Here is a 23,292-nt window from a genome sequence, read left to right on the forward strand (position 1 = left end):
TTATGTACTAATAGCTGGAGTGCAGCTGCGCTCCGGCTCCAGGACTGCCAGCTCCAGCTCTGCTATGGCTCCGGGCTCCGTAGCCAGTACAAGGCTAGTCCCCAGTATTAATACCGATATTAATAGCAGTCACTGGGGTAAACATCAACATTAGGCCCTGCATGATGCACAAGGCTATACTACCAGAAACTGCGGTTTGATTGTTACGTTTTGTGTCTCTATTAGGAGTCACAGCTGCTTATGGGCTCTTTCGAAAGGAATGGTGTTCATTGGGCCTCATGTGAACCTGAAACAAACTTGAAATTGTAGTGACAACCTTAATGCTTTCGAGCTAATTCTCAACCTGTAGTGGCTTTGATTTGGGATCTCCTGGTTTAAACTTGGAGACTAATGGGGGTATTATGCTATCTGGAATGCTTTGGAAGACAATATCATCTGTAACTTAGCCTTTTTGTCAAGTTACAATGTGTGATTACCATTTCTAATTGAATGTAATTCGTAATTGTGGAAGGGTCTTGCATAGCTAAAAATACAGAACAATATATATATTATTTTGAAAAAGGTTAAATGTATTAGCCTAATTAATCCATCTATCCGAGATGTAGTAGAGGAAGAAATCGGTCCCTTAAAGAAGAACAAATGATAAAAGAAAGCATCAAAGTCTGCAGTCATTTATTGTAGAGTGCGGTTTAGTATAGAATATGGTAAGTGACACTACTTTGACAACAATAGATTTATCTGCTTTACACTTACAAGTATAAAGCAAACTTGTAACCATAAATCTTGTGAAACGAGTTCACAGTGTGGTGGTACAATAACAAAACCCATGCCAGTTTGGTAATTTAGTGCTTGGGCAATGAACCCAATATAATCTCATCATTCAGCCTTGCTACAGACTGACAGGCAAATTAAGAGGTACTTTTGGTTTATAAAATAAATGATTTGCAACGGATCAGCCGTAAGACTTTGTGAGAGCTTGTAATCATGTGGGTCTTAACATCTTTCAGGTTTTACGAATAGATCTCGTACTATCCTTTCAGGCACAGAACACATTAGTAGTAGTAAGAAAAACAGATGAATACTTTGTTCAGATTAAAGCAAGGCAGATTAACTAAACTTTTGGCTTCAGAGACATTTTCTTTAATTCAATGCAGGAATTTTTAGGAATTCAAATTACTTGACAAAAAAAGGAAAGCTCTTGAAATTACAATTGATATTGAGAGGTGAGATGTAATATTAAAATGCAATTATTTTCTGATTTAAAAGTGTGTGCTGTAGAAAATCTCAACCCTTTGCTGCAGGAACACTGAAGTATTTCACAGATATTCATGATTAATAACCAAAAAAGGGAAAACATGAGAAGTGTACATGTGATATCACTGATGATACGCATCTTTCAATACAGAATCACTAAAAGTAAAAATTGACAGAAGCGCTACTCTGCAGTTTAACGCCGCCGGCGCGCACCAGAAACCACGATACACTGGCTGCTCAGACTGCAGACAGAATACGCAGATTGAGTGTCTCGGTCTTCTGCATGCTCACTGAAAAACTGGAGTTAACGATATCCATGGACGACAATACTACGCATGTGGATGTAAATGTAACTTTCCACTTTCCAGTACAGAGAACGCACAGGTGACAGTATCAGCAGCTGTGAATACACGTAAAGAGACGGCTGAGATTAGGTAAACCAAGCATGACAAAGAAAGAGGTGTCACCAACTTCTTGGTACAACAGCACATGACAGGACCCCCAAACCTAAGTGTGGAGGGCTGGCTAAATTGGTCCTCTGAAAACTGCAGATTAAGGCAACTTCGGTGTGAATTGGGTATGACTGTCCATTACCGAACAGGCACGATATCCCCCAGCCTTCCTCCTAAGAAGATAGGATGCGATGCAAGATGGCATGGAGACAACTTTACAGGAAAGCCACTGACAGAAATGGGAGATCAAGGCCACTTGGAAGAGTTGGCTACCATCTAAAAACCTTCCCTTCAGGATACTGCCTGAGCGAATCAAAAGGCGGAGGCCCATTCGCTGGTGCCGGAGGACTGGAAGACTGGTTCAGGGAGGGGCACTTGAGGTGAGTGGCATGCGTGTGAAGATCGAGGAAGGGGCGTTGGGTGTCCGGCTGGCCAGCTGACCCTCAGTGCTGTGGACAGTCTCTCGTGGTCACAGTGCCGTCCTCCATGCCAAAATACACCCGCTCTGCCATGCTGATGAACAACCCCGTCTCCACCACACCTGCACAAGGCATGTCAGATAACAGCACTCAGCACAATCTCACAAAGGCATACATACTACCTTTAACTGGGAAAGTTTGCAGAATTAGTTTTCTTTCCAAATCAAACCAGATAAGCTCAGAAAGCTTGGCACACATTCCTTCTGGAGTCTTTACGGTAAACACACTTCACTCATTAGCATAAAAGCAGAAAAGATAGGGGCCAGCAGTACCTGGGATCATTTTGATTGCAGTATTCACCTCCTTCCAGTTCTGCACCTTCTCAAACTTCCAGTCCAAGATGAAGTTACTGTTATCAGTCACCACTGGGCCCTGGGGTAACGAAACACAAAATCAGCAACACAAGCACACACCCCTTTACCTACAGTGGAGTCCTCAACAAACAACAAGGACGTTATTAGATCATGACTAGCGTTTCCAAAACCGGGAGAAAATTCCAGGCCCAGGTTTTTGGAGTTTAAAATGTATAAATCCGTGGCCCCCGGGGCACCTGGGCTTGATGACATTATTATTTTACAGGCATACAAATAGGAAAAATAAGCAAAATGGAAACAAAAATAAGAAAATAAAAACACTAAGCTTATTATTAATTAATTCTCATAGTTATTATGTATTGATCATTTGTATAAACTGAAGAGACCTCGTAGCGCCCCCAGCTGTTTGCAATACCTTGTCTGGATACTTTTTGCATTTGGCAGATTGGCCGTTTACTTCTTGTAGGAAGCAGAACCAAACCGAGCTTGGATCCAAACATTTTTCTTGAACTCCTCGTATTTTGCAACAGTGCTCAATTATATTGTATGTTTTGCCGACAGGTTACTGAATGAACATCAATCTTCTCAACGAATGAAAAAATACACTAAAGTATACAAGAGTCCGCTATTGCGCTGTGCAATGTTTCCCCCCATCCACCCCATTTTATACCGATGCCAAACCCGGGCTTGTGGGGTTGAGACATTTTCGGTGCCCCGGGTCCCCGGGCTGGAAACACTAAACATGACAAGCATTAATGCATTATCTATTATATTTGTTAAGACTTTTTAAGCATGAACACATTTAAACTTGTCAGGGGATTTTATTGGTTTCATCTTCTGACATGTGATCTATATAAAAGGACCATCTTATACCACCCTGGGCTCCAAAGCAGTAGCAGGGAGATCTCGTCTCTGTAACCAATCTCTAAATAATGCAATAATAAAATAAATATTGTATTAAGCATTGTTTCCTAAGAGGATTCCTTATCACGCTTAGTTACATTTGCACTGAGTATTTATCACATTAATCATGCTATATTAAATAAAGGTTAAAATCACTGTAACAGTTTCAGAAGGGGGAATTAGAACTGGGACACATGAGGACACACACACAGCTTCCTAGCACAAAGTTCAGCGCTGCCACAGAGTGATGAAACCAGAAGCAAAGGGTCAGTGAGGGCAGCAGGGGAAGACAAGAGGAACTGTATGGCTGGCAAGTAGCACCGAAGGCAGTAATGAAACAAATAGTGACTGAACCGAAATATAAATTTGATCCAATAAACAGTACGTCCCAGATGGTATCCATCAAAGACTGGACCTCCGAGTGTTAGTGTCAGGTCCTGCCTGATGCGGAAATCTAAACTGCTCTGTACTTTGCTCCCTCATGCTGGGTCTCACCGCTTTGCTGACGGCCATGCGCAGCTCCGCCGCCCCCCCAAACCGCCGCTCGATCGCCCTGGCAACGGGCACGTAAGCCATGGGGATGACCTCAATGGGCACGCCCTTCTTCCACTGCTGCCCGAGGGCCTTGGAGTCCTTCCTGAGGAGAGGACAGAGAAGGGAAAGCAGTCAGAGCCAGAACACAGCAACCCGAGCCAGGTGCACACCGGCCACAACAACACACACCAAAACGTGTTGGGAAGGGCTGCAGTATCTTCTGCTTTTTGTGCCAACTGGGGCTCTCAATTAATTAATTAAGCTAGATATTTCATCAAATACACATGTAAATCATTTGAAGGGTTCCTTCATGGCTTAGATGTTTGAGTCAAGGCACACTCCCTGTAACAATTTGTAGCAGAAGTATTTAAATTATTCATTAATCCAGAGGTTCCTAAACTTTTTGGCTGGCGCCCCAACGCTCAAAGATGAATACACTTTAACAGTCACTTGCATTTAACTTTTCACACTATTATTTGTCCTTTTACATTGGCAATACCAGAATCTCTCTATGCATCGACCTATTCTCAAGCCCCATTCACACTGAAATGCCGGCAAATTGCCGGCAACGTTTGTCTGCTTTTCCCTCCGTTGCCCCCCATTCACACTGGGTTTGAATGCCGGAAAATTGCAGGCAAGGATGCATTCACACAGAAAACACACTGCCAGCAAGAGTGCTGTGGCCCAGGGGACGAGACGCTACAGAAGCCTGTGGATCCGGAGAGCAGACCCAGACCGGCACTCCGGACATGTCTGTACAAGTGTGATCATTTCCCCATTAAAAGATATGGCAGAAGCAGTAAAATACTCCGAGATGGATCTTTAGGAGAAGTCACACTACTGTGTTATTGTATATTTTTATATAGGCAAAACAATCACCATTAAGCAGTGCAACACTGATTATAATATTCACAAATATAGTAGCCTATTGTTGTGTTCTGTATAACTGCATACAGTGCGTTTAAATAGACAGTTGGATGCGTCACTATTCAGACTGTCATTCAATTTTGAAAATGAATTGCTTTGCTGGTCAGATCTGCGTACATTGTGCACAACGTGAATGCACGCGTGTATTATTTGGTTGTATCGGAAATAGTCAAATGTGTTAGACTACACGTAATAACTTTATTGCCGTCATTATTATTATTTATTTATTGGCAGACACCCTTATCCAGGGCGACTTACAAATAAGAATACAAAGTGCAAAACTACAGTACAGTTCAAAGCATAATTAAATTTACAAATTACACACATGTATAGGAAATATACAGTAAACACCTAGTCATATGTATTTGTTATTGTATGAGTTATGCTGCCATTTCTTATATGCATTAATCCTGTAAAATGTAAATATCCGGTGTGTCATTAATACAAAAGGAGCCGAACTCACTTATTGTAATATGATCGGAGTCCTGAGAAAACATGGAAGTGAATCACAAAAACAAACCCGAGTTACAAAATGAGCAGTTTGTACACAAGGCAAGTAAGAATGGCAAGCACACGATACATTGTTTCAAAGCAAATGAACCGAACCGATTTTGTTTGAAACAAACGTAGTGTGAGGGGGTAACACGTTTGCCTGTATAGCGATAATATATTTTGTATGATTACATAACTTCTGACATGTGTGACAATAGTTAGCATTCCATACGCCAACCTGTGGGTTCATCAATAACATGCAGAATTGCTGCGACTATTTTTTTCAACCTCCGCCATTTCTAACAACCCGGTCCGTTTCTTGTTACGGTCACAAGCTCTTGATCAAAAGGTGGCTTAACCTTTGTGTTGTGGATGCACAAATGCAACCATATTCTGATTCGTTGCATCAGTTAGCTGATGCACTGCGTCAATTAGCAAGGACTTGACACTGAATTTGCCAGCAATCAAATTCCGGCTACATTCACACAGACACGTTGCCGGCAACAATATGCCAGCAATTGTTTCAGTGTGAATGGGGTTTCACTCTATTTAGCTACTTGCATAGTTCTCAAGTCTCACACATCGAGGCTCCATGTCACACCTTGTCACTAAAATCTCATGCATTTGCCCAAAACTATCTGTGTGCATCCCCCGTGCAAGATTAGCCTACCATCTGTACAATCAAGGGAAGTATAAAGTTGATTATTTTCTTCCCACACCTCTGAATTCCAGATATTTGGCCAGGAACTTCATGGACATCTTTTCACTGTCTGCCTCACTTGCGGTTGATGAACTGCTCAAACTCATCAATAACATTTTTTGATTAATGCCGTTTTATTTTTTGTTAATGCTTTTCCAAAACATTGCAGCACAGATTCCTGGGGAGCTCCTTTCCCATTACTATATTTTGGACCTGCAAGTTTAAGATTATGCAGTTATGTTACTGTAATTATCACCACACATACACTGCTGTGCATTTTGGTTTGAAACCACCAATACGCTACAGTCCTATATTCTGATTGGCCATTACCGTATATGGAATAAACCAATAAACAAGAGCCATTTCCCCTCTTGAGTCATGACTGTAGTTTGTTTTTAAATGTATGAAAGTGTTGAAAAAGTTCCACAGAGATGGGTCGATGCAAAATAAATCAGTCTATCCGATTTCAGCGGGGCAGCAATGAACGGTTGTTGGATCCCCTCGTGGATTGTGTTTCTGGTCTTGAATTTTTACACGTGCAACACGGGCACGCCCTACAGTGTGGGAACCTCTGCATTCATCTGTTAAGTTACTGGGCACCTGGTTGGACCCAGAAGACACTGCTCTTATATTCTTCGCTGAACTATACTGTACAAACACTGACCTGTAGTCTGCAATGACAATGAAGCACTTGGCACAACCGGCAACAACCTTCTCCTGAGTTAAACAGCCCCTGCAGTCCAAGGGGAAAACAAATATTTAATGATTTAGTGAAAAATCTATTGAAGAATAGTTTGCACAATGTCAAACACATCTTTAATCTACATGAAACACATAATACAATCTTGCTTGCATTTGTGAGTTACTGGAATTTGCAGCTTTTCCATGGCCTCTAGTTCATAATCTAAACTTCTCTTTTAAGGAATAAACCTGGAACATAACTATTTAATTAAAGAATAGCTAAACTGAAAATGACCATGTCAAGTTACATAAACTGCAGTGGTGACTGGTCAGAAATGACAGCTATAGTTGCCAGAGTTTAAACACAGCGAGAGTCTCTCTCACCCGCCACCCTTGATGAGGTTGAGCTCAGAGTCGACCTCGTCTGCCCCATCGATGGCCACGTCCAGCTGTGGAAAATAGGCAGTCACCATCTCACAGCTCACACCAACAACACTGGCCACTGTCTCTCACACAGGGATCGAATTGCCTTTGTGTGGCCGTAATGCCCCGCTCCAAAATGTATTTCTTGCGGCCAAAATGTAATTCTCCTGGCTGGCTGCCAATGAAAATCACGCTGCTCTGGCCAATCGCTGCGCTCTGACCGGGCCCCAGAGCACCGGTCACTGCAGGCGGTAGGATCTCAATCCTGATTGGCCAGTTCTTTTTGGTCAAAGCAGCAGCTCCGAGTCCAACACAGCGGGGAACAGCACGTCTTTGAATTTCGGTAACATTGTTAGCTAACAAAAAAACAACTTTAAAATAACTTTTTTCATGTTAAACAGTAACATTATATATTAAATAAATAATACTGAACACAAAATAAATGTTTATTACAGTTAAATAACTAGTATTTACATCTCTAGCCATTACCAGTTTATTATGTGTTTTACCAACAAAGACAAAGTTAGAGTGAGAATAAGTTTGAGTGAGTACAGATTTTTTTTCTATGGTAAATTATCAGTGGACAATATGCCTATTGTGTTTAATTTCTCTTATTGCACGTTTGCTGAAAATCCAAAATAAAACACCAGAAAGGACCTTATTGTTCTGTACTCCCGGTTTTATTTGTTTTCATTTCAAAAACTAGCCTGTCACAATGCGTATGAACTCGATGCACTGAAGGCAGTACTACTGGAGTAAATTGTCCAATTTTTTAACAGGACACTCACTGACAAATAGAACTTTAGATTTGAAATTATTCAAGGACTATAGCCAGGGTTAAAGGACAGACTGTCAGCTTTAATTGATGGTTCTTATTATATTATTAATAATATGGTTGAACAACTTTTTTGCCACTGTACCAACCCTGACACACACACACACATGTTGGTAGAAGGTAGGAGGAGAGTGGCTATGTCCACCAATTATGAATTCTTAGCCACTTTTGTCATTAGTTACTAAGGCATGAGGAGGACATACACATTTTCTTAATTCCCTCTTTTACAGTAATTGCTACTGTTTTTCTTAACAGAATATAGTGTGTTTTGGATTCCAAAGCAAATTAAATGATATTTAGCTTAATGGCCTTGGTGCCTGGGCTGAAGGCCATGGTGCCCTTGCAAATTGGGCCCCTCCTTAAGGCCAAGTGGCCTTGCCCCTAAAATCACAAAATTCTAAGCCTGCTCTCACAACACATACAAATTAGAGGACAGGCCATAGGGACTTTTAAAGCAAAAATGACTCCCCAAAAGAGGATTACAAGGTAAATTACACAAAGACCTGATGACTGGACATGAACACAGCAATTTTGTTTAAACTTTTTGATCCACAGAATACTTTGCCTTGCTTTTTGACCTCCACACAAAATCCAGTGGCAATTCAAAAGATATGCTTAAGGGTTAAAAATCTAAATGTGTATTTTCCTAATCTCACAGAAGAACTTAATTGCAAACTACCTAGCCCGTTTTTAAAGCAGACTCTCTGGGATCGTAAAAATATTTAACCTAAAGAGTAAGATTGGCCTAATTATTCCACTCACGTCAGGACAAAATAACAGTTTCTTCAAACATTGCACTTATACTCGCCTTACTTGAGATACGCTTGGTTAGGTGGCTGTCTGTACTTTCAAATTCAGGATTATCACAATTATAGTTATTCTGACTTCATTAGATCCATCTCCCACTTTATGAAATGTACCCATTGGCAACATGCAGCTGAAAAAGTTTCAGTGTTTTGCTTCATAACAGAAGGGTTGCATACCTCCGGGTGTCTGTCGAGGTCAGTCAGCGTGAGACCATGCTGCAGAATCAGCTGGCGAGCCTGAGAAAGAGGAGAGAGAATTCACAGTGAGACAAACACCAGAGAGGTCACTTGCTGTTTTTCTAAATGAATGACAAAAACAATTTTCCCATCACGTAAATCCTGCATATATAATGAATTTGTTATAAATTTGCCAATAGGTTCTACATGTTTGGTAAATAAAGCCTGTGCCTTAAAAGTGAGTTGGTAATATGGAATGGATATTAATTTGGAAACTGGACTGAAAAGCAGGATTAGTTCCATAAAGCAGAGCACAGCCGGACCCTAACAACAAGGTCCTAAGAGTGGTCAGCTTTTTTACCTCAACAATTCTCAGAAGTAGGTTTTCATTCGTACAAATGTAAAATCCGACCTAGAGCAATTGTGTAATGCTGTGTGAACACCACAGCTGGGTCAATAAACAGAATTCTCTGCCTGCCCTCCCAGTTGTAAAGGTCATCACAACATCATGATAAGGGGGTACAAGGGTACAGAAACAAAGCATGAAGAGAATTACTTCACAAATATTTCAATGCAAGTCACATTGCTCGATCATTCCTTAATCTCTGACACTGGCTTGTTTCGTGGATGCAGACAGACAGACACTGACCTGGAAAGACGTGGGGACACACACTATGTTCAGCTTCTCTTGTCGCACTCTCTCCGCTGAAAGACACACAGAAACCAACACCCTCTTTCACCCGATTTCCACAAGTTTCCAGATGGAAAATTTCCCATCACAGTCAACCAACCCAACGGGAGATGTAAATGATAAAGACTATGCAAGTGAATGTACTTTGAGTGAGCAGTACTTTTCAATTGACCAAAGAGGTCAACACTGTTAGAACACAGTACATGTAGTAGAGTGCCAAGACCATACTGCTGGAACATACCGAACAGACAGACAGGCAGCATCACAGAGAGAGAGCAGGAAAAGTAACTCACCGAGTCTGTCCACAGCATAAACAATAGTGGAGCCGCTGCCCACTCCTACAGCCTGGTTGTTCTGTGGATTCATAACAAATTAAATCAAGTATTAACACACTACTGGGGCTGACTCTTGACCTGGGCTCAACTTTCTACATAGCTAATCCCATTTTAATAGTAACATTGATCTTGCTTTTGAGGTAATGTGACTACAGTCTATTAAAATGAACCTGAGGAATTATAGCTTGTTAAAACATTGGCAGCATTCAGTACAGAACCTCAATATGAGCTGATCTTGAGGTGTGTTTCTATGAAAATATGAAGGGAGGATGAAGATTTTGCATTATTATTCAACTTTTTTTTTTTTTTTACATGCTTTAATTTTATAAATAGGATTCTACCAAGTGTCCTCTTCCACTCTGAAAATTATTTAAAGCAATCTGTAATTTCTCACAGAAGTGTCAATATCTCTATTTTAGATTTGATCGCTTCAAAAAGGTCAGGTGGGAAACATCACCAGTATAAACCGTTCCCATGGAAAATGGCAGTGGAAAATACCAGTTTAATAGACAGTAAGTAGAGAAGTGAAAACATATTTTAGAGGATATACACATAGTGTTGTGCAATAACACTGTCTACAAGTGAAGATTCTGGGTTTGATACAAATCTCACTCAAACTGCATAGCTATGTATGCCTAATTCCCCATTCAAAAAGGAACTAATTTAATTAGTTATATTTCAAAACAGATGTTGCACCACCACTAAACAGCATTGCTGTATTGCTTTCAAGTAACATTGAGAAACATTTTTCTGTATGTGTTTTATCATGTTTATTATAGTATTAACCAGCTGGAAATTAATCACAGACTAATGAAATCAATAACGATATTTTGGGTACATTTTTACACATGTTCAAAAACCATAACAGTACAGTGCTTTAGGGATTGTCTCTGCCTGGACTTTTCACTTTAACCCATGTGGCCCCTCTGACTCAGTGGCCCTCTTCGCTGACGCTGCACACGCACTGACCCACGGGCCCTGGGAGTCAGTAACACACATCCCCGCAGCTACGAGCAGAATCTATTGCATTATGTGTATTATTTTATTGAATAAGAAAACACAAAGCTCATTTACACAGTTCATTAGGCTGTACATCTGCGCCGCGCACACGCTTAAGAGCTCACTGTGCGTTTAACCGCTCAATTATCCTAGTAACAGAACAAAGTGGCTTAAGGATGCTATTTAAGACGGGAAAGTAATACTAGTTACGCGATCATACAATGCAAAGTGACCATCCTCAGAGAGCCGGGAAAAAGAGGAAGAAAACATCACAACTAACAAGCTGCACCCTGGCCACGCACTCGAGATGCACCAGAGCGCTACTTCATTGCGCAGTCGCAAGCGCCGCATGCTGTGGGGACAGAGTAGCGGTTGCGTTCGAGTGGCGCAGATCTGCGCAGATCTGCAGAATCCCGCTGAGGCCATTGGTGGAGCCGCGCAGATCCGCGCTCGACTGCGGACATCAGCGCCGCGGGAAAGCGTTCAGCCGGCTAGCCGGGTCAGAGGCACGAACCAGCGGCTTCTGCGCAGGATTTCCTCGGATCACAGCAAGAACAGCGCGCTACTGTACCCGGGCATCGCACTGAAGCACAACCACTGCAATAGGATGAAACCCTGTCAGCACTGGCGGTGTGAAGAGCGCAGCCCGGCGGCGCAGGCTCTCCTCACTAATGATCTCTCCTTACCTGCACATGATTGTCCACCGCGGCATAGCCTGCCCGTTTCTTCGCCTCTTCTGCCATGGCCGCCCCGCTGCTGCAGCGTCGACCGAAAAACACGTGTCTCTCACCGAGTCTGTTAACACAAGACAATCCCTGCCTCCCACGCACAGCTGCGCCAAAATATCCGGCTGAGAGGGTAACGCAGATCCCACTTTGAAGCCTCATAGCCCGGCCCCTTACCGCGCTGGCCTCCGCCACTCCAGGAAGTCTGGCAAAAATCGCTGTTGTGTCTACCAACACCAGGGGGTTGATGGGAATTGTAGTTCAGTGCGAAATACATTTCCCAGCATCCCACGGTGTAGCTCTTCAAACAACTGGACTTAAAAACACAGCTGTTTTTAAATATTTACAGCAGGAAAATGTGGTGCTGGAAATAAATGAGTGCACAACAACAGATCTACAGTGCCGGAGAAGACTTTATTACAGGTTAAAATAAAAATACACACTATATGATAATAAAAAGAGAAAGGATGCCACTTTGCTTCCACATTGATGAGGCAAGAACAGGTGTGGACCTCTTTTTATATCAAGATAATCTTAGTTTATTTTAGTTTAAGCAAGCAAAGCAGACAGATCAGATGGTTGGATACCACAGAGCTACACTGCTTGTAAATAACACATAGACAAGTCTAGTCAGGCTCTGACTGCCTGTACAGATGACCAGCTCGTAGACCCAGAATGGTTCAGAGTCCGATGTACTCTAAAATGGCTTCGGCCTGCTTTTAAGCTCATGGGTGTAGGCAACATTTCTTCTTGTGGTTTAAAGCTCAGAAACTGAGGCCCCTTTTTTGATGTGTAGGCAATATTGCAGCAGCATGTTTCTCCCCAAAGTCAGAGGTCATAGTGCTGGAGATGGGTGTGATTCAGAGGGAAGGTCTAACGGTGTAATATAGTGCTGCGCAACACCACAGTGTTCTCACCTCTTATGCATACACTGCACAAAAGATTATCTTATGTTTATCTACACCCGTGCAAGCAGTGCAGATAGATACAGAAGGGCTAGCCAGTGGCAGGCTGAGGTCACAACCATGCTGCCCAGAGTCCAGGAGTCATTGCACTTAGTGTTGATAAAGACAATTTGAATTAAAAAATTCACCGGGTAGACCTGATGAACAAGAGATAGTTGATAGGTGGTAGTTTAACGGTCTCCCAGATATGTCTCGCCTTATATTATTATTATTATTATTATTATTATTATTATTATTATTATGATGATGATGAAGCAGCCAAGCAGTCTGTTGAGATGTTTAACCGGGAAAATCCCAAATCCCAGTGTACTACCATCACTTTTGTATAGTTTTCTGTTACTTAAACATTATAAATGAATTAATTATTTAAAGTCAATAAAGTATAATAAAGATATACTGGTTTGAAACCAAATGGGACAAAATTGACAATCTGACTGAATGAAGAACAACAGTCACACTGCTATAACACTTCTGTGATGTAATCCCTATTGTGCAGCTGTGAGAGCTAAAAAGGGCCACCCTTTTTTTAACACACACATCTTTTGCACTTTGTACTTGAGTAATATTGTCGATTTAATCCCGTCATTGTGACAGCCAGTGTATATTTTATTCTAGATGCATATATATGTGTGTGTTTGCTTATGTATACAATACAAAGTTTCATCAGTTACACACTACTTGGCCAAAAGTGTGGACACCTGCTCATCGAACACCTCATTCCAAAATCAGGGGCATTAATATGGAGTTGGTCGCCTCTTTGCTGCTATAACAGCCTCCACTCTTCTGGGAAGGTTTTCCACTAGATGTTGGAACATTGCTGCGGGGATTTGCTTCCATTCAGCCACAAGAGCATTAGTGAGGTCGGGCACTGATGTTGGGCGACCAGCCCTGGGTCACAGTCGGCGTTCCAGTTCATCCCAAAGGTGGGATGGGGTTGAGGTCAGGGCTCTGTGCAGGCCAGTCAACTTCTTCTACACCGATCTCAACAAAACTGCTTCCAGAGGCAGTTTGGAGCCCAGAAATTATTGTTACAGCTGAGGACAGATGATTTGTAGGCTTCAGCACTCGGTGGTCCCATTCTCCGAGCTTGTGTGGATTACCACTTTGCAGCTGAGCTGTTGTTGCTACCAGCCGTTTCCACTTCACAATTACAGACCTTTAGTTGACCGGGGCAGCTCTAGCAGGGCACAAAATTGAAAGTCACTGAGCTCTTTAGTGGGGCCCATTCTAATGCCAATGTTTGTCTATGGAGATTGCACGGCTGTGTGCTTGATTTAATACACCTGTCAGCAATGGGTGTGGCTGAAAGAGACGAATTCACTAATTAGAAGGGGTGTCCACATACCTTTGGCCATGTAGTCTATGCCCATGGCACTTCTTTAATCTGTGTCAGAATAGGATCTAAACCCAGCAGAATTAGATCTGTGATTGTGTCAATTTACAGAGTGATGAAAATGAAATTCAGACTCAGGAGAGTCGGCGAGCTTTAAGTGTGGCTTCCACAACCACGACTTATTCTGATTAAAACTGTGTGCTGTGTCTGTAACAACAGAGAATGTAGAGATCGTAAAGACTCTGTCTGTCAGCATCCCTCACCTGCCACAGCTGGGGAAAGAGTGAGAGATACACTGTGTCATCACATGCCCACCCCCTTCTTCACTCCCATATCCACTGTCCTCGGCAGAACTATTCACAGGCTAGTTACCCTAATTATTTAACAATATACTTCATTAAGGCTGTTTAACATTGTACCCCACATCACACATTGACTATAAAACTAATGAGGGACCAAGTCGAGATTAGTAATGAGAAAAACGCATTAAGCAAAAAGGAGGCTGCAGTCTTCTCTTGTGACGATTCTTCACGCAGACACTGTGACACTTCACCCTATTGCACACGCACGGGGAACATACATTAAAAGTTGTGTTAATGTAGGCTTTCACTGCATGCATTGCATAGCACAGAAGGACAGTTGTCTGTGTGGTTAATACATGCATTTTAGATTTATTTTAGTATATATTTAACGTCTCAAAGTGCTCATGTGCATACTTTGTCAGACTGCGTTTTACACTTGATGCTTCAATCAATATCTCTACAGGGAAGGAGGCTTATATAATCCCTTATAATGTATATACTTTTTGTGGCACTCAGTTATGCACCCATCAGTGTCAAGTTGCTAGGGGATTAAATATCCAAAATAGAGATTCTGTGGAAGCTGTAGTGTACACTGTCAGACACACTTACCCAGACAATGTGCCAACCCTGTCTACAGATACCCAGCAGTCCGCAGTACCAGCACAGCAGCCAGGAGCCGAGGCAAAGCAGAAGGACCCAGGGCAGCTGGAACAAAACACTTGTAAACGCACTGTGTGGGAACTGGAGAACACAATATCTGTAATTGACAGTGGGGGAATTCAGGCCACTGTGATCTGTGTCTATTAAGATCCAATTACACCCACAGAATCATTAAACAGGTCTAACCAATCAGGGTCTTTTATAGTGTACTCTCCTTGTGAAGTGTACACACCAGTACCTACAATATAAAACAGTGCCAGTGATATCTATACTATGTACTACGCTTACAGTTTAAAAAATGTTATCCAGACCAGAACGCCACCATTACTATAACATACCACAAACATGCCAACTGCATATCATGTATTTTGTAAATGTACATTTTTAAAAGCATATAATAACTACACTGAGCACACCACTGTGATAGTAAACTATCTGATGTTTTATAAAGATCTTAAATTATTAAACATACATTGCATCTTCCAACACTATTCTTTTCTTCTTCATTATTATACGTTTTTCAAGAAAGTTACAAAGATGCCAAAATAAAATCACAAATGTCGCGCATTGCTCCGCTTTTTGTCCACAAGGTGGCGCTGTTGTGTATATAAAGCCATTACAGTCTAATATGTACTCGATTTTCCTTTATTGGATAAAGTTCAAAAAGACCTCGAACAGGTATATCACCTCATTTGAATTATGAAATTTAAATAATAAACTTGACGGTCAAATCTAAAAGACAATTTGGGGAGATTTAAGTGAGACTGAAACAACTATCAGAAGAAAATAATTAAGTTTTCACTGAAGCTAACTATAAGACTCACCAACTCCATTCTCATTTATATGACCTGCAAAAGTAAAAAAAAAAAAAAAAAAAAAGTGTTATTACACCGTGTAACATTTTTTTTTCTTTTTTTTATGGGTAGTAAGTGTTATTTCCTAATTGCTTATGCCTCTATAGTAAAGAAAATCTATTTTATTCCCCAAAACTTTGTTTTTGCGACCAGGACAGTGATATTTTGAAATGTACCTGTTTCCAATGAGAAAACGGGTGAATTTGTGTCTTTTCGTTCACATAAAGTCAGAAAAAAAAACATATGAATCCAAATTAACATGTATTTATACTAAAGTCATACAAAAATAACTACAAAAGATTTAGAAGCGAGTAGAGATTTACGATTATACTGTAAAAATGAGTTACATAGTGTTAGTAGTAATAGTAGTAGTAGTATTGTTTAAAATTGTATGCATTACCTTTGTTTTCAGGCTTTTCTCTGGTTGATACTGAACAATCTGAAACAAGCAAAAGACTTTCAATACAGTTTACTAGAGTTAGTTGTAATCCTCATTAAATATAAAAGGAAATAATAGGAATATGAAGAACCTGGGAGTTCTAGTGCAAATATTTCTCAAACCCATTACATATAACAACGAGAGTTGTAGAAGAACAGTTTATTCAATAAGTAAAAGTAAAAATAAAAAATAAAAGCTTTACCTAAATGATTGATTATCCTTCCTCAAGGTTAGATGTCTTATTTTAGATAGATGATCAACTTTAAATGCTGGCCATTGGATTACTGCAGTTTTTCATTAAAATCACTAAAATGTGTGACAGTTGGTGTACTGTGAGCCTCTTACTGCTCTGATCTGTTCTGGTGAGTTGAGGTATTCAAGATTCTGTGTGTTTGTGACGATACACACACACACACACACACACACAGCAGAGTGATTTACTGAGCTGGACAAATGGCAGACCAATTGTACTCTCTTCAGTATTACAGCACAGGGACCCACCTGCCCTAGAGGCCGTGGAGTGAATGCCCCTTGTCACTGAATTTTCAGTAATACAGATGTCACACATTTGGGAAATACAGGTAATTAACATGTAGAATTATAATAAAATTAACTTACTAGTAACTTCAAGATGGAGTGTTATGGATCTGTCATCAAGTTCAGTGTCATATATGCCATTATGAAACTTGTTTACGGCCTTGATCACAAAGGAAGTGTTGTTCAGTGCATAACCATCTTCACAATGGACATTGTCCCCAGGAAGTGAGTAGCAAATCAGAAGATCATCAACTCTTTTATAAACTCTGATGCTAGAATGCGTAGGGACCGTATAGTTTGCATTTTCCCCTGCACAAACTAAAGAAACAGTAAAATAATTAAAAAATATATAAACATGTTAAGATCTACTCCAGAAATATATAGTAAGCTATGTGAAATATATGTTGTATGTTATGAACTCTGTTAGGATAACGTGTTCTACTCAGGCCAATATACACTCACCTAAAGGATAATTAGGAACACCATACTAATACTGTGTTTGACCCCCTTTCGCCTTCAGAACTGCCTTAATTCTACGTGGCATTGATTCAACAAGGTGCTGAAAGCATTCTTTAGAAATGTTGGCCCATATTGATAGGATAGCATCTTGCAGTTGATGGAGATTTGTGGGATGCACATCCAGGGCACGAAGCTCCCGTTCCACCACATCCCAAAGATGCTCTATTGGGTTGAGATCTGGTGACTGTGGGGGCCAGTTTAGTACAGTGAACTCATTGTCATGTTCAAGAAACCAATTTGAAATGATTGGACCTTTGTGACATGGTGCATTATCCTGCTGGAAGTAGCCATCAGAGGATGGGTACATGGTGGTCATAAAGGGATGGATATGGTCAGAAACAATGCTCAGGTAGGCCGTGGCATTTAAACGATGCCCAATTGGCACTAAGGGGCCTAAAGTGTGCCAAGAAAACATCCCCCACACCATTACACCACCACCACCAGCCTGCACAGTGGTAACAAGGCATGATGGATCCATGTTCTCATTCTGTTTACGCCAAATTCTGACTCTACCATCTGAATGTCTCAACAGAAATCGAGACTCATCAGACCAGGCAACATTTTTCCAGTCTTCAACTGTCCAATTTTGGTGAGCTTGTGCAAATTGTAGCCTCTTTTTCCTAATTGTAGTGGAGATGAGTGGTACCCGGTGGGGTCTTCTGCTGTTGTAGCCCATCCGCCTCAAGGTTGTACGTGTTGTGGCTTCTCAAATGCTTTGCTGCATACCTCAGTTGTAACGACTGGTTATTTCAGTCAAAGTTGCTCTTCTATCAGCTTGAATCAGTCGGCCCATTCTCCTCTGACCTCTAGCATCAACAAGGCATTTTCGCCCACAGGACTGCCGCATACTGGATGTTTTTCCCTTTTCACACCATTCTTTGTAAACCCTAGAAATGGTTGTGCGTGAAAATCCCAGTAACTGAGCAGATTGTGAAATACTCAGACCGGCCCGTCTGGCACCAACAACCATGCCACGCTCAAAATTGCTTAAATCACCTTTCTTTCAAATTCAGACATTCAGTTTGGAGTTCAGGAGATTGTCTTGACCAGGACCACACCCCTAAATGCATTGAAGCAACTGCCATGTGATTGGTTGGTTAGATAATTGCATTAATGAGAAATTGAACAGGTGTTCCTAATAATCCTTTAGGTGAGTGTATATATATGATATACAAACTTAAATTACTTGCTGATGGATTCATGTTATCCAGAATATAAAATGGGTTGTGGGGACCATTCAGTCAATCTTGTTCTTCTATGTGGATTTGAGGCTAATGTCTAGTCTATTTTGTATGGACTCTATAAACAGGAAAAATTGATATAATTATAGTGACAGCTATTTTTAAGTTCTTATAATGGTTTATTATTTTTACAATAATTACATGATGTTAATCAAGCTTTTGTCTTGTTTAAAGCCTATATTTGTTTCCACAGCCGAGGAGGGCAGGGGTCTAGTGGTTTGACTGGAAAACAGGACACTGACACCAGTTATTGCTGGTGAGTCTCACTATGACAGACCATTCTTACCTGTCAGTGATCGTACAGGTGTAGCCATTTCGACAGCTGCAAAAATAATTACATACATAAATATATACAAATATTTTGATTCTGAAAACAGAAAAATTCTGGAGCAGGATTATATTACATACTTTTTGATGTTCCATCTTGAAGTTAATTTCCCTTAAGATTAAACATTTTCTTGAAATTTTTTGTATTAAGAGAATGAAAATGATTACTTACAACGTGACAAGAGAAATACCACAGAGATGAGCAGCATACATGTCATCATGTATCTGTCAGTGGAAACAACACCAGAGGCCTACGATTAACACATGGTTGTGCATCAACTCATAAAATGTGTAAATTACAATTATTTATAATTCCTTGTTTAATAAGTATTTCAAATCCTGAAACTGATATTTGGTCTAAAAAACCCTGATGCAATCAAATGTATTACAGCGAAGAAAGTGTGTTTCTTTTCCACGTTTGTTCTAACTCACGTAATGGAAACATCAAGACTTTATCAGTTGTGAATCTTGGCTGACCTCAAAATCGCTTAAGTGTACAAAAAAAACAAAACATCATACAATGTATTTCCTGTGAAAATTAAATAAAACCATTACAAATGGTGTCTCAGATTAAGGAAATGAAACTCACAGAAATGGAATGCAGAAGCCTGGAGGACTTTCTTGGAAATCTGCACCAGTTTCTTTCCCGCCAAGAATATATTTGTCTGACGTCCTTTTTTTTTTTGCCGGGGGGGGAAATTACATAATTCCTATTGTTGTTATCAAGATAAAATAGTACATTTCTTAAATATGCTTAATATTACAAAAAATAATAATACTATAAGCAATAATTTCCGGTGTCTTCCTTTTTGACATATGATCCCACAATGCATCATTCTGTAGTTTTATATATCTAAATGCTCCTCAGAATCTCTATAGGCATCTATCGAATGAAGAGTCTGTGGAGTGTCTGAGAGGGGTCAGAACCAGCTCTGAGCTCTGTGGTAATCTCAAAAATAGCAAGCAACAGTAATTTACAAATCAACAATCACCACAGAGTACCATTCAGGAACAACAAGAATCTCAAAGCACTTTACCTATAACTGTGGGATGAACCAACAATTACACACTATAGGTGTTACTGCAAGAAACAGACTATAGCCTTAATTATAGTGGGATGATTTAAGACATGCTTAAAGATTGATAATCAGTTTTTAATTACCCCAGGGTTAATACAGTGGGGGAAAAAAGTATTTGATCCCCTGCTGATTTTGTACGTTTGCCCACTGACAAAGAAATTATCATTCTATAATTTTAATGGTGGGTGTATTTTAACAGTGAGAGACAGAATAACAACAACAAAATGCAGAAAAAAAACGCATTTCAAAAAAGTTATACATTGATTTGCATGTTAATGAGGGAAATAAGTATTTGACCCCTTCCACTTAGTACTTGGTGGCAAAACCCTTGTTGGCAATCACAGAGGTCAGACGTTTCTTGTAGTTGGCCACCAGGTTTGCACACATCTCAGGAGGGATTCTGTCCCACTCCTCTTTGCAGATCCTCTCCAAGTCATTAAGGTTTCGAGGCTGATGTTTGGCAACTCGAACCTTCAGCTCCCTCCACAGATTTTATATGGGATTAAGGTCTGGAGACTGGCTAGGCCACTCCAGGACCTTAATGTGCTTCTTCTTGAGCCACTCCTTTGTTGCCTTGGCTGTGTGTTTTGGGTTATTGTCATGCTGGAATACCCATCCACGACCCATTTTCAATGCCCTGGCTGAGGGAAGGAGGTTCTCACCCAAGATTTGAGGGTACATGGCCCCGTCCATCGTCCCTTTGATGCGGTGCAGTTGTCCTGTCCCCTTAGCAGAAAAACACCCCCAAAGCATAATGTTTCCACCTCCATGTTTGACGGTGGGGATGGTGTTCTTGGGGTCATTCCTCCTCCTCCAAACACGGCGAGTTGAGTTGATGCCAAAGAGCTCGATTTTGGTCTCATCTGACCACAACACTTTCACCCAGTTCTCCTCTGAATCATTCAGATGTTGGCAAACTTCAGACGGGCCTGTACATGTGCTTTCTTGAGCAGGGGGACCTTGCGGGCACTGCAGGATTTCAGTCCTTCATGGCGTAGTGTGTTACCAATTGTTCACTTGGTGACTATGGTCCCAGCTGCCTTGAGATCATTAACAAGATCTTCCCGTGTAGTTCTGGGCTGATTCCTCACTGTTCTCATGATCATTGAAACTCCACGAGGTGAGATCTTGCATGGAGCCCCAGACCGAGGGAGACTGACAGTTATTTTGTGATTCTTCCATTTGCGAATAATCGCACCAACTGTGGTCACCTTCTCACCAAGCTGCTTGGTGATGGTCTTGTAGCCCATTCCAGCCTTGTGTAGGTCTACAATCTTGTCCCTGACATCCTTGGACAGCTCTTTGGTCTTGGCCATGGTGGAGAGTTTGGAATCTGATTGATTGATTGCTTCTGTGGACAGGTGTCTTGTATACAGGTAACGAGCTGAGATTAGGAGCACTCCCTTTAAGAGAGTGATCCTAATCTCAGCTCGTTACCTGTATAAAAGACACCTGGGAGCCAGAAATCTTGCTGATTGATAGGGGATCAAATACTTATTTCCCTCATTAACATGCAAATCAATTTATAACTTTTTTGAAATGTGTTTTTCTGGATTTTTTTGCTGTAATTCTGTCTCTTACTGTTAAAATACACCTACCATTAAAATTATAGACTGATCATTTCTTTGTCAGTGGGCAAACGTACAAAATCAGCAGGGGATCAAATACTTTTTTCCCTCACTGTATCTCCTGCCTTTGCAAAAAGTGCCCTGGGATATTTAGTCAGTCACAGCGATACCGCAGACAGGACCTCAGATAATCTCTTTAGAAAGAAACTGCCTCGTATTCCAACAATGTGGATGTGGCTTAAAATGTATGGTTTGGAAGGGAGAGAGCTAACATAGTGTCCCACCAACAGCACCTCAAAAAGCAATATCTTTCTTTTTGGTGTTTACGACCTCAGTGCCAACCTTCTGAGATCCTGTTGTCCTGCCACCATTCCAAAGTATGGATCATTACCATTCCCTTCACATTGCACAGTCAAGCACTGCTAAGACATATTAACAGACATGTACAGCTTGATTTAAAATCCTACCAACTGCAAATCAGGCCAGAGAGGTGGAAATTGTGTTTTTTAATATTAATATTCAAAAGCCCTCATTAATAAATAAACACTCATACTATGACTACTCCCAGGCTGCAGGCTCCACGTGTGAGCAACAATCATTCCACACTGCACACAGAAACATTTATAAATTGTTACTGCTCTGTACATGCCAGGACATGCACACATAAACATGGACATAATAAAAGTATACAGGCAAAACAAGCAGTTAAGTACCCTTTCCTCTCAGTCATTAATTTTGCTGTTGAAAAACTGTGGTCATACAGTGTTCTCATATCCAATATAATACAAATTACAGTATATTAAAATGTAAGTAATGTTTTAGCTTTATTTCTTCAACATTTAACAAAAGCAAACCATTTAATTAAACTATTTAATCTAAAAGGCATTGCAGTTATTGCAGAATGGTAATTATTTTCCCAAATCATGCATTTATTGAATAAATGAGAAGTCAAATGTATTCACTGCTGACATATATAGCTCCTATCCCATGTGATGTTTATTCAAATTAAACAATTTGATTAGTTGATGACAACAAATGCAAACGAAACCCATTCGTTTTATCAGAACATCTTCACTGTACCTTGTGAAAAGCGTTTCCAGCTTTCAGAGAAAAAAATGTCGTTGTTTACTTTCCACTCCACACTGGTTTAAACTTCCTGAAGAAGTCAGATTGACCTTGAAGAAATTACAAAAAAGGGGAATCCCTTTGAAAATATGTATAAACACATGAAACTGATATTAAACAATGATAACAGAAACTTACCTAATTTAGAAAGTTTACTATTGATCGTTGTTACGATAAAAATATTAAATCACATGCTTCCGCACAGGAACATGCCCTATATAACAGGAAGTTATCCCTGAGTCAATTGTGTATGAAAAGTATTACATCATCCGAGGCGGTATCAGATAATATGAATATATAGACAGCCTGAAATTCTGGATCTATGAGATTTAAATTAAGTATGAATTTGAATGTTATACACTACCGTTCAAAAGTTTGGGGTCACATAGAAATGTCCTTGTTTTCGAAAGAAAAGCATTTTTTTTGTCCATTATTACATCAAATTGATCAGAAATACAGTGTAGACATTGTTAATATTGTAAATGACTATTGTAGCTGGAAATGGCTGATTTGTAATGGAATATCTACATAGGTGTGCAGAGGCCCATTATCAGCAACCATCAGTCCTGTGTTCCAATGGCTCGTTGTGTTTGCTAATCCAAGGTGATCATTTTTA

General features: G+C 40.5%; 1 protein-coding gene and 1 long non-coding RNA gene across 3 annotated transcripts; both read right to left on the reverse strand.

The window, feature by feature from the left end:
• Nucleotides 1-655: 655 nt before the first annotated feature.
• On the reverse strand, nt 656-11,955 carry rpia (ribose 5-phosphate isomerase A (ribose 5-phosphate epimerase)). The gene is made up of 9 exons (XM_066719856.1): nt 11,689-11,955; nt 9,962-10,022; nt 9,627-9,682; nt 8,978-9,037; nt 7,121-7,185; nt 6,720-6,788; nt 3,898-4,039; nt 2,458-2,557; nt 656-2,247 (listed from the first exon to the last, which is right to left on the reverse strand). Exons 1-9 carry the CDS (start codon nt 11,887-11,889, stop codon nt 2,150-2,152), a joined length of 852 nt encoding a protein of 283 aa, XP_066575953.1. The 5' UTR covers nt 11,890-11,955; the 3' UTR covers nt 656-2,149.
• Nucleotides 11,956-12,122: 167 nt separating this feature from the next.
• LOC136766426 (uncharacterized) lies at nt 12,123-22,976 on the reverse strand. Of its 2 annotated transcripts, XR_010821739.1 has the most exons (10): nt 22,815-22,915; nt 22,632-22,726; nt 19,494-19,577; nt 19,077-19,129; nt 18,864-18,899; nt 16,899-17,135; nt 16,242-16,280; nt 15,812-15,835; nt 14,937-15,032; nt 12,123-14,579 (listed from the first exon to the last, which is right to left on the reverse strand). It is a non-coding gene; the product is annotated as an uncharacterized LOC136766426 (long non-coding RNA). The 2 variants fall into 2 exon arrangements; XR_010821738.1 differs by having other exon boundaries at nt 22,632-22,976.
• Between the last annotated feature and the right edge of the window lie 316 nt (nt 22,977-23,292).

Source organism: Amia ocellicauda, chromosome 13 (assembly GCF_036373705.1).
Source record: "Amia ocellicauda isolate fAmiCal2 chromosome 13, fAmiCal2.hap1, whole genome shotgun sequence".
NCBI lineage: Eukaryota > Metazoa > Chordata > Actinopteri > Amiiformes > Amiidae > Amia > Amia ocellicauda.